At 39.3% G+C, this 12,976-nt stretch overlaps 1 protein-coding gene across 11 annotated transcripts in view; it reads right to left on the reverse strand.

Annotated features, from left to right (window-relative positions):
• Positions 1–12,976, reverse strand: part of SPEF2 (sperm flagellar 2) — a 209,611-nt gene that overhangs the window by 155,624 nt on the left and 41,011 nt on the right. For all 11 annotated transcript variants that reach the window (XM_025270631.3, XM_025270630.3, XM_044932613.2 and 8 more), the window contains one exon: positions 12,597–12,785. In XM_025270631.3, the coding sequence (XP_025126416.2) occupies positions 12,597–12,785 (189 nt within the window). The remainder of the gene's footprint in view (positions 1–12,596; positions 12,786–12,976) is intronic.

Genomic DNA, 12,976 nt, shown 5'->3' on the forward strand with positions numbered 1-12,976 from the left:
TCAATAGCTAAAAAAAAAAAATCTCTAAATAGAATGAAACCTCCTTTTATATCAGGAAAATAAATCATAAGAGAGCATTTTCTCCTTAATACATTAAGTACTAAATATCATGGTAAAGACAATTTATTAGAAATAGTTCACCCTTAGCTTATGTTATCAGCAAAACCTAGTGCAGAGAAAAGTATTCTGCCTGGATTAATGATAAATTAGATCTGAAGTATTTAAGAAGTCCTGAGTTCATGGGTTGCAAAGAGAGTTGGGGGTCACAGAGAAACAGGCAAGTTGTGCAGGGCACCAAGCATAGCTGGCCCCTTCGTGCCCATCTCAGAAGACAAATTAATCTAACATATCTACTCTGGCTAATGCCCTATGTCTTTTAGTATGAGACTTCTGGAATACTGACTTATACTTAGAAAATATTTTGGAAATTCCCTGATTATACTGGCTTGAGAATATCACACATTTGCCAACAAATGTTAAATGTGTTTAGATAATGAAGTCTTCTGCTGTTACAGCCTTAATAAATTGATAAATTCATAAAGACATGTATTTATATAGAAAGTAAGAAAATATTTAAATGGTTTGGCATCACTCTCTGCTTGGTTTGTACTCTTGTTTTGTTTAGGGAACCCTTTCCTTATACCAAGTAAAAGGCCAAACTTGGCACAACCAAATGTTTTCAAATAGTTATACCAACTCCTTGAGAAATTCAATCATGTGCTGACATGCTCCAGAAACAAGACCTGCCTCCCAATGCAACCTACCTCCCAAGGTAACCCAATGAATGTACAATGGTGGTTAATGTGGGCCTAGAGGAGCTGTGGTTGAATTCAAGCCTCAGTTTGTACAGGGATCAAGTCCTAGCTGCGGGCATGGCATGAATGCTCAGCTGCTGGATTGTAGCTCCCCAGGCTTCTCTGTCCCTGGGATTTTCCAGGCCAGAATATTGGGGTGGGCTGTCATTTCCTACTCCAAGTGATCTTCTCAACCCAGGAACCAAACCCGCGCCTTCAGCGTCTCCTGCATTGGCAGGCAGAGTCTTTACCACTGCACCACCTGGGAAGCCCCACTAGCTACGGGACCTGGGCCAAACTGAAAGCTCCTACATCTCTATCTCTCTACTGTGAGGCCGGGATGGTATAAAGACTTGGCATGAACAGAAATTAACTGTGAGAGCAAATACCTTAGTCACAGCGGCGAAATTCATGACAATGGGCTGCTGCTGTCCACTGAATCAAAGGGGAGCTTCATTTGTTTTGCTATTGCTGCTTTATTTTGTTAGTTTGCTTTATTTTTGCTGGGAAAGGAGTTAGCTTAGGTGACCTCTAAGGTAGATTCTGAACATTTGGCAGTTCAGGAATTACACTAGTACTTGTTTTTGTTGCTGTATTGCTTTGTAGGCCCTGTTGTCATGGAGAAAGCACCTGGATTAAGTCTAAGTATGCTTACGGCATGCTTCTCAAAGTGTGAAGGGAAGAGAAATCCAAGAATCTAGGAGAAGTCAGGTGAGACTTTATGGAGAGAGCCAGTGAAATGGGTTGTGAGGTGGGTTTATTGATACTACAAAGAGCCTGGAAGGCATGTGGAATATTTAGGATGCTATGGAACTCAAACCTCAGGAACCCAGGAATTTCTTCTGCAGGAACAAAGCAGCTTCCTCTCAGTTCTCCTCCCTCCCTTCCTCTCTCCTCACTCTCTCTTTCCTTCCAGGCCCTTCTTCCTTCTTTTTTAGCCTCAGAGTCTGCTATTTCTACCACTTTCTCCTCCCCCATGCTAAACCCACCACAATTTCCGGTCCCATCACTGCAAAGTGGGTTGCAGCCCTAAATAAAGAAAGAAGGAAAAGGAGAAAGGAAATCTGTGGGAGGCAGTAAATCTCAGTGGTGATGAGCCTAGACTCTGAGAGCCACTGTGCTCTGGCTTCTCCACCAAGCTGTGCAACTTTGAGCTTTCTAAGTTTCATTTTCCTGACGTGTGCTATGTAGACACGAGCAGTGTCCACTGCCAATGACGCTGTGAGAATGATAATGCATGAGATGAACACAACTCAGTGCTGGACTCAAAGTGAATACTCACAAGTGGTAAACATTATTGCAATGAATTATTGATAATAATAGCAGGTGGCACTGAAATTTGAAACCAGGAACCGTTTTAATTAAAATAGAATCGATGCCCAGTTGCCTTCAAAAAAGAGATCAGCATATTTAACTTAAAAGCAAAACCAACTCCTGATGGTGAGAAACATGAAGTTCTTTCTCTCTTCCTTTCCTCCCCACTCCCTACTTAGGCACCATGCATTCCTACTGCAGGAGGTTATACATTCAAACTGTGAAAACAAGTTATCTCAGAGAGAAGGGTGCTGGGGAGGCAGATACCTCAGCTTTGGGAAAAAGTAATCATGTAAGAGAAAGGGATGTGAATTTTTTTTTTTTTCAGGGGATTCAGAGCCTCACAATTCTGACCACCGAGGCTCTGGGAGACTAAGTGTCTCAATCCTCTGAAGTGAGTTCAAGCCAGGTAAGGAGAGAACAGGTCATGCTGCTTACCACAGTGAGAGCAGTCCTGCTCCAAGAGACTAGGGCTTTGCTATTCTGCACAGAATTAACTAGGCTTGTGAAAAAAATATATTTAGTAAATAGGCATTTATTTCTCATGTAAGCAAATGCCACAGAATCCATTCAAGTTTACTCTTGTCAAAGAAGAGAAATGAAACAATCCTCCAGAAAATTCACCTCTTGAAGACACTTGAGATTATGCAGGTCTAATACAGGGGGGTATGGCTCCCTGCCCTCCTCCTAACATTTCGGCTATATCTGTTCTACAAAGGCAAAAGCACTGGTCAGTTTCCTGACTCTGGGGAATAAAATAATAATTGCCTAATTTCAACACAAGCTGCAATTCATTTTCATGAAATATCACAGTGGAAATCATGATCAGCATGGTTTATAAAGCAAATTTATATTTATTTATACATAAAGCATTGCCTTCCTATTTTCTGTAAGGTTTTCTCTTCTGCACAGCCTGGTTTTATGAATAGTTTATGACAGTAAAGACAAGGTATCTAAAATGCTTCCCATATGAGTTTTATACTTCTTCAATCAAATCTGGATTAATGGATTGTATAAATTTGAAACAACCCCAATAGGAAAAAGATAAGAAGTGATCCATATAAATCCCTTGATAATATAAATCTATTTTGGTTATTAAAACTGTAATACATATAAAAATAAGGAAGATGCTAATATATCAAATAACTAAAAGATTAGATACTTTGACTTTCAGAGCTATAGAGGACCTCAACACAATGATATATGTTGGCCAAGAGCATACCTGGCACCCATATCTTGGCTCTGTAACCATTCTCAACTGCATTGAACCAGGGTCCCCAGTAAAAATGGCTTGTTCTAGTTCTGAGGAAAAAAGACTACAATATGGGCTTGGGAAATCTTGTTTTACCAGAAAGCAAGGTATTGCTTATTAAAGACTCATGGTATCTTATAAAAAGGAGACAACTTGAAAATGCTCCCATTTCCTGAGAATAGTATTCACCTAGAATAATGAACACTAACAACATCCCAGTAAACTTTATGCATCTAAAAAAAGAAAGTCCTTTATGCATCTAAAAAACAACAGTAATAACTCAAGGAGATGAAACTTAGATTATCTGTTTTTTTTTTTTGGACAGCAACACTTTATACCTGAAGAAAATGGAATAAAGTGTTTAAGATAGTCAAAGGAAGAAAATGTGAACTAAGGATTTTATACAGGGCAAAACTGACTCGTATAAAAGGCACATATTGGAGAGGAGCCAAGATGGCGGAGGAGTAGGACGGGGAGAACACTTTCTCCCCCACAAATTCATCAAAAGAGCATTTAAACGTCGAGTAAATTCCACAAAACAACTTCTGAATGCCGGCAGAGGACATCAGGCACCCAGAAAAGCAGCCCAACTCTTCGAAAGGAGGTAGGAAAAAATATAAAAGACAAAAAAAGAGACAAAAGAGGGAGGGACGGAGTTCCGTCCCGGGAAGGGAGTCTTAAAAAGAGAGAAGTTTCCAAACACCAGGAAACCCTCTCACTGCCAAATCTGTGCCGAGCTTTGGAAGCACAGAGGGCAACATAAAAGGGAGGGGAAAAAAAAAAAAAAAAAAAATAAACAATTAAAAATCGCGGATTGTGAGCCCTACGGGAACTCCCCCAGCGGAGAAGCAGCGCAGACGCCTGCACACGGCATTAGCAAGCGGGGGCTGGGCAGGGAAGTGCGGCACGGGCTGTGTCCCTTAGAGTAAGAATCGGGCCGAATGTCCTGAGCGCTATCTGAGCGAAATAATTTGGGCTAGCAAACCAGACTGTGGGATATCTACCACGCGAAAAGCCAGCCCTAACCTAAGACACCGCCAGGCCCGCGCACAGAACAAAGGACTGAACAGAGGTAGCCGGCTGCAGACCTTCCCCCTCCGGTGACAGGCAGCCAGAGCCGGAAGGGGGCAATCGCAGCCCCAGAGAGACACTATCTATAAAACTGTAAGCAGGCATCTTTGCTAACTAAAACTTCTTGGGGGTCTGGATGGTCAATATCTGCCTGAGAAGGTGCGCCGGTTTTACACCCAGATAACCGAGTGGCGGGGAGGCGATAAGTCGCAGCATTGGCGCCCGCCAAACACCTCATCACCTGAGCTGCTTGACCTGGGAAGAACACAAAACGCAGGCCCAACCGAGTCTGCGCCTCTGAGGACTACCCGAGTGCCTGAACCTGAGCGGCTTGGACCTGGGAGCTCAGTCCAGGGCCGGCCTCTGATTGTTCCCGGCGGAACAACCTAGAGCCCAAGCAGTGTGGGCAGGGAGGTTACACGCGCCATGAGCGGGGGCAGACCCAGTGTGGCCGAGGCACTTCGAGCGCACGCCAGTGTTATCTGTTTGCAGCATCCCTCCCTCCCTCCCCACAGCGCGGCTGAACAAGTGAGCCTAAATTAAAAAAAAAAAAAAAAAAAAAAAAAAAAAAATAGTGTCCTCAACCATCCCCTTTGTGTCAGGGCGGGAACCAGACACTGAAGAGACCAGCAAACAGAAGAAGCTATAACAGAGGGAAACGCCTTGGAAGCTACAGGCCATAGATTAAAACCCTGTGGTTACTACGGATTACATAGGAAGGGGCCTATAGATCTTGAGAAATATAAGTCGGACTAAGGAACTGCCAAAAATGAACTGAACCCACAATACTCACAACAAAACCAGAGAAAGACCTAGATATATTTTTACTATTTTTACGATCAATCTTTCTTTCTTTCTTTTTTTTTTTTAATTAAAAAAAAAACTTTTTTTAAGTCCTCTATTGTCCTTTAATTTTCACTTTTATAACTATTACTTTGCAAAAAAAAAAAAAAAAAAAGACCCTATTTTTTTTTTCTCTTCTTCTTCAGCAAACTTCATATATATATTTTATAATTTTTTGACCGTGGTTTTTTTTTTTTTTTTTTTTTTTTCTTCTTTTTCTTCTTTTCTTTAACATTGCATTTTTGAAATTCCAAACTCTACTCTAGATTTTTAATTTTAGCCTTTTGATATATGTTATCAATTTTGTACCTATAGTTTTTTTCATAATTGCTGTGACTTTTTTTTTTCCTCTGTTTCTTTCTCTTCTTCTTTTATATAACATAGTATATCTGCAATTCCAAACTCTACTCAAGATTTTTAATTTATGCTTTTTGGTATTTGATATCAATTTTGTACCTGTATTTTCTTTATAATTTTTGCGACATTGTTTTTGTTGGTTTGTTTGTTTTCTCTCTTTATTTTTCTTCTTCTTCTTCTTTTTTTTTTTTTTTTTAACGTTGTATTTTTGAAATTCCAAACTCTACTCTAGATTTTTAATTTTTGCTGTTTGGTATTAGTTATCAATTTTGTACCTGTAGTTTCTTTATTACTTTCACGACCTTGTTTGTTTTTCTTTGTTCGTTTTTTCTCTCTTTCTTTTCCTTCTCCTTTTCATTAACATCGCATTTTTGAAATTCCAAACTCTACTCTAGATTTCTAATTTTTGTTTTTATGTATTTGTTACCAATTTTGTACCTTTAAGAACCCAATCTTCAGGACCCATTTTTCACTAGTGTACGAGATTACTGGCTTGACTGCTCTCTCTCCCTTTGGACTCTCCATTTTCCCCACCAGGTCACCTGTATCTCCTCCCTAACCCCTCTCTACTCTACCCAACTCTGTGAATTTCTGTGTGTTCCAGACGGTGGAGAACACTTAAGGAACTGATTACTGGCTGGATCTGTCTCCCGCCTTTTCATTTCCCCCTTTTATCCTTCTGGCCACCTCTGTCTCCTGCCTCCTTCTTCTCTTCCCTGTATAACTCCGTGAACATCTCTGAGCGGTCCAGTTGTGGAGTGCACATAAGGAAGTGACTACTGGCTAGCCCACTCTCTCCACTATTGATTCCACCTCATCTCATTTGGGTCACCTCTAACTCCCTCCTCCCTCTTCTCTTCTCCATGTAACGCTGTGAACCTCTCTGAGTGACCCTCACAGTAGAGAAACTTTTCATCGTTAACGTAGATGTTTTATCAGTGGTGCTGTATAGAAGGAGAAGTTTTGAAACTACTGTAAAATTAAGACCGATAACTGGAAGTAGGAGGCTTAAGTCCAATCCCTGACTCCAGGGAACTCCTGACTCCAAGGAACATTAATTGACAGGAGCTCATCAAACGCCTCCATACCGACACTGAAACCAAGCACCACACAAGGGCCAACAAGTTCCAGGGAAAGACATAACAAGCAAATTCTCCAGCAACAAAGGAACACAGCCCTGAGCTTCAAGATACAGGCTGCCCAAAGTCACCCCAAAACCATAGACATCTCATAACTCATTACTGGACATTTCATTACACTCCAGAGAGAAGAAATACAGCTCCATCAACCAGAACATCAACACAAGCTTCCCTAACCAGGAAACCTTGACAAGCCACCTGTACAAACCCACACACAGCGAGGAAACGCCACAATAAAGAGAACTCCACAAACTGCCAGAATACAGAAAGGACACCCCAAACTCAGCAATTTAAACAAGATGAAGAGACAGAGGAATAGCCAGCAGATAAAGGAACAGGATAAATGCCCACCAAACCAAACAAAAGAGGAAGAGATAGGGAATCTACCTGATAAAGAATTCCGAATAATGATAGTGAAATTGATCCAAAATCTTGAAATTAAAATGGAATCACAGATAAATAGCCTGGAGGCAAGGATTGAGAAGATGCAAGAAAGGTTTAACAAGGACTTAGAAGAAATAAAAAAGAGTCAATATATAATGAATAATGCAATAAGTGAAATTAAAAACACTCTGGAGGCAACAAATAGTAGAATAACAGAGGCAGAAGATAGGATTAGTGAATTAGAAGATAGAATGGTAGAAATAAATGAATCAGAGAGGATAAAAGAAAAACGAATTAAAAGAAATGAGGACAATCTCAGAGACCTCCAGGACAATATTAAACGCTACAACATTCGAATCATAGGGGTCCCAGAAGAAGAAGACAAAAAGAAAGACCATGAGAAAATACTTGAGGAGATAATAGTTGAAAACTTCCCTAAAATGGGGAAGGAAATAATCACCCAAGTCCAAGAAACCCAGAGAGTCCCAAACAGGATAAACCCAAGGCGAAACACCCCAAGACACATAGTAATCAAATTAACAAAGATCAAACACAAAGAACAAATATTAAAAGCAGCAAGGGAAAAACAACAAATAACACACAAGGGAATTCCCATAAGGATAACAGCTGATCTTTCAATAGAAACTCTTCAAGCCAGGAGGGAATGGCAAGACATACTTAAAATGATGAAAGAAAATAACCTACAGCCCAGATTATTGTACCCAGCAAGGATCTCATTCAAGTATGAAGGAGAAATCAAAAGCTTTTCAGACAAGCAAAAGCTGAGAGAATTCTGCACCACCAAACCAGCTCTCCAACAAATACTAAAGGATATTCTCTAGACAGGAAACACAAAAATGGTGTATAAATTCGAACCCAAAACAATAAAGTAAATGGCAACGGGGTCATACTTATCAGTAATTACCTTAAACGTAAATGGGTTGAATGCCCCAACCAAAAGACAAAGACTGGCTGAATGGATACAAAAACAAGACCCTTGCATATGTTGTCTACAAGAGACCCACCTCAAAACAGGGGACACATACAGACTGAAAGTGAAGGGCTGGAAAAAGATTTTCCATGCGAATAGGGACCAAAAGAAAGCAGGAGTAGCAATACTCATATCAGATAAAATAGACTTTAAAACAAAGACTGTGAAAAGAGACAAAGATGGTCACTACATAATGATCAAAGGATCAATCCAAGAAGAAGATATAACAATTATAAATATATATGCACCCAACACGGGAGCACCGCAGTATGTAAGACAAATGCTAACAAGTATGAAAGGAGAAATTAACAATAACACAATAATAGTGGGAGACTTTAATACCCCACTCACACCTATGGATAGATCAACTAAACAGAAAATTAACAAGGAAACACAAACTTTAAACGATACAATAGACCAGTTAGACCTAATTGATATCTATAGGACATTTCATCCCAAAACAATGAATTTCACCTTCTTCTCAAGCGCACATGGAACCTTCTCCAGGATAGATCACATCCTGGGCCATAAAGCTAGCCTTGGTAAATTCAAAAAAATAGAAATCATTCCAAGCATCTTTTCTGACCACAATGCAGTAAGATTAGATCTCAATTACAGGAGAAAAACTATTAAAAAATCCAACATATGGAGGCTGAACAACACGCTGCTGAATAACCAACAAATCACAGAAGAAATCAAAAAAGAAATCAAAATTGGCATAGAAACGAATGAAAATGAAAACACAACAACCCAAAACCTGTGGGACACGGTAAAAGCAGTCCTAAGGGGAAAGTTCATAGCAATACAGGCACACCTCAAGAAACAAGAAAAAAGTCAAATAAATAACCTAACTCTACACCTAAAGCAACTAGAAAAGGAAGAAATGAAGAACCCCAGGGTTAGTAGAAGGAAAGAAATCTTAAAAATTAGAGCAGAAATAAATGCAAAAGAAACAAAAGAGACCATAGCAAAAATCAACAAAGCCAAAAGCTGGTTCTTTGAAAGGATAAATAAAATTGACAAACCATTAGCCAGACTCATCAAGAAACAAAGGGAGAAAAATCAAATCAATAAAATTAGAAATGAAAATGGAGAGATCACAACAGACAACACAGAAATACAAAGGATCATAAGAGACTACTATCAACAATTATATGCCAATAAAATGGACAACGAGGAAGAAATGGACAAATTCTTAGAAAAGTACAACTTTCCAAAACTCGATCAGGAAGAAATAGAAAATCTTAACAGACCCATCACAAGCACGGAAATTGAAACTGTAATCAAAAATCTTCCAGCAAACAAAAGCCCAGGTCCAGACGGCTTCACAGCTGAATTCTACCAAAAATTTAGAGAAGAGCTAACACCTATCCTGCTCAAACTCTTCCAGAAAATTGCAGAGGATGGTAAACTTCCAAACTCATTCTATGAGGCCACCATCACCCTAATACCAAAACCTGACAAAGATCCCACAAAAAAAGAAAACTACAGGCCAATATCACTGATGAACATAGATGCAAAAATCCTTAACAAAATTCTAGCAATCAGAATCCAACAACACATTAAAAAGATCATACACCATGACCAAGTGGGCTTTATCCCAGGGATGCAAGGATTCTTCAATATCCGCAAATCAATCAATGTAATACACCACATTAACAAATTGAAAAATAAAAACCATATGATTATCTCAATAGATGCAGAGAAAGCCTTTGACAAAATTCAACATCCATTTATGATAAAAACTCTCCAGAAAGCAGGAATAGAAGGAACATACCTCAACATAATCAAAGCTATATATGACAAACCCACAGCAAACATTATCCTCAATGGTGAAAAATTGAAAGCATTTCCTCTAAAGTCAGGAACAAGACAAGGGTGCCCACTTTCACCATTACTATTCAACATAGTTTTGGAAGTTTTGGCCACAGCAATCAGAGCAGAAAAAGAAATAAAAGGAATCCAAATTGGCAAAGAAGAAGTAAAGCTCTCACTGTTTGCAGATGACATGATCCTCTACATAGAAAACCCTAAAGACTCCACCAGAAAATTACTAGAACTAATCAATGACTATAGTAAAGTTGCAGGATATAAAATCAACACACAGAAATCCCTTGCATTCCTATACACTAATAATGAGAAAACAGAAAGAGAAATTAAGGAAACAATTCCATTCACCATTGCAACGGAAAGAATAAAATACTTAGGAATATATCTACCTAAAGAAACTAAAGACCTATATATAGAAAACTATAAAACACTGGTGAAAGAAATCAAAGAGGACACTAACAGATGGAGAAATATACCATGTTCATGGATTGGAAGAATCAATGTAGTGAAAATGAGTATACTACCCAAAGCAATCTATAGATTCAATGCAATCCCTATCAAGCTACCAACAGCATTCTTCACAGAGCTAGAACAAATAATTTCACAATTTGTATGGAAAAACAAAAAACCTCGAATAGCCAAAGCGATCTTGAGAAAGAAGAATGGAACGGGAGGAATCAACCTACCTGACTTCAGGCTCTACTACAAAGCCACAGTTATCAAGACAGTATGGTACTGGCACAAAGACAGAAATATAGATCAATGGAACAAAATAGAAAGCCCAGAGATAAATCCACGCACATATGGACACCTTATCTTCGACAAAGGAGGCAAGAATATACAATGGATTAAAGACAATCTCTTTAACAAGTGGTGCTGGGAACTCTGGTCAACCACTTGTAAAAGAATGAAACTAGAACACTTTCTAACACCATACACAAAAATAAACTCAAAATGGATTAAAGATCTAAACGTAAGACCAGAAACTATAAAACTTCTAGAGGAGAACATAGGCAAAACACTCTCTGACATACATCACAGCAGGATCCTCTATGACCCACCTCCCAGAATATTGGAAATAAAAGCAAAAATAAACAAATGGGACCTAATTAACCTTAAAAGCTTCTGCACATCAAAGGAAACTATTAGCAAGGTGAAAAGACAGCCTTCAGAATGGGAGAAGATAATAGCAAATGAAGCAACTGACAAACAACTAATCTCGAGAATATACAAGCAACTCCTACAGCTCAACTCCAGAAAAATAAATGACCCAATCAAAAAATGGGCCAAAGAACTAAATAGACATTTCTCCAAAGAAGACATACAGATGGCTAACAAACACATGAAAAGATGCTCAGCATCACTCATTATCAGAGAAATGCAAATCAAAACCACTATGAGGTACCATTTCACGCCAGTCAGAATGGCTGCAATCCAAAAGTCTACAAGTAATAAATGCTGGAGAGGGTGTGGAGAAAAGGGAACCCTCTTACACTGTTGGTGGGAATGCAAACTAGTACAGCCACTATGGAGAACAGTGTGGAGATTCCTTAAAAAACTGGAAATAGACATGCCTTATGATCCAGCAATCCCACTGCTGGGCATACACACTGAGAAAACCAGAAGGGAAAGAGACACGAGTACCCCAATGTTCATCGCAGCACTGTTTATAATAGCCAGGACATGGAAGCAACCTAGATGTCCATCAGCAGATGAATGGATAAGAAAGCTGTGGTACATATACACAATGGAGTATTATTCAGCCATTAAAAAGAATACATTTGAATCAGTTCTAATGAGGTGGATGAAACTGGAGCCTATTATACAGAGTGAAGTAAGCCAGAAAGAAAAACACCAATACAGTATACTAACGCATATATATGGAATTTAGAAAGATGGTAACAATAACCCTGTGTACGAGACAGCAAAAGAGACACTGATGTATAGAACAGTCTTATGGACTCTGTGGGAGAGGGAGAGGGTGGGAAGATTTGGGAGAATGGCATTGAAACATGTAAAATATCATGTATGAAATGAGTTGCCAGTCCAGGTTCGATGCACGATACTGGATGCTTGGGGCTGGTGCACTGGGACGACCCAGAGGGATGGAATGGGGAGGGAGGAGGGAGGAGGGTTCAGGATGGGGAACACATGTAAACCTGTGGCGGATTCATTTTGATATTTGGCAAATCTAATACAGTTATGTAAATTTTAAAAATAAAATAAAATTAAAAAAAAAAAAAAAAAAAAAAGAAAACAAAAAAAAAAAAAAAAAATAAAAGGCACATATTGTTATCAATACACAAGCACTCAGGGAAGAGTGTTCCTATGAGCAGTTCTTGAAGAATCTACTGGAGACCTTCAGACAACCAAAAAGATCAGAGAGACGCGGACACAAGGACTGGTGGTGAGTGTGAAATATTTGAAGAATCAAGACTGAAGGGAGAGAGCATAGTATGTGGATGTTATGTGCAAAAGTAAAAACAGGGAGATAATAGAGACATCATATAAAAAACTGACTCGTGAAATGACTGGCACCTAAATGGAGCCCTGTTTACCTTGACGCGGTAGAAAGGATCAAAAGAAACCTTAGAAGGATTGCTAAGGGAGGTATTGTTTACCGCTTCTCGATCGAGAGCATCCTGGAAGTCTTTAAGCCGTCTTTCCTCATATTGTTTTTCTCTGAAAATTCTGTTTTGCCACAAAACTTCCTTTTCGTGCCGAACATGCATGAGCTGCACAGCGATCCTGCGTTCCTGCTGGGACTGTCGCATCAGCCGGTTGATCAACTGCTCCTCCCGATAAGCCTCCTGGAAACACCATTGCAAGAGCCAGTCATTTGTCCAGGCCATGTCCACTTTTGCTCAGCCCACTGAGCTGAGAAGCTTACACATACATCATGTGTAAAAGGCATAGTATTCACCTGCATCAGTTTTTGCCATTTGATTTCAAGTCCAACATGGCAAAAAATTAAAGCTATAAAAATGAAAATTTCCACAAG

Source organism: Bubalus bubalis, chromosome 19 (assembly GCF_019923935.1).
Source record: "Bubalus bubalis isolate 160015118507 breed Murrah chromosome 19, NDDB_SH_1, whole genome shotgun sequence".
NCBI classification, from domain to species: Eukaryota; Metazoa; Chordata; class Mammalia; order Artiodactyla; family Bovidae; genus Bubalus; species Bubalus bubalis.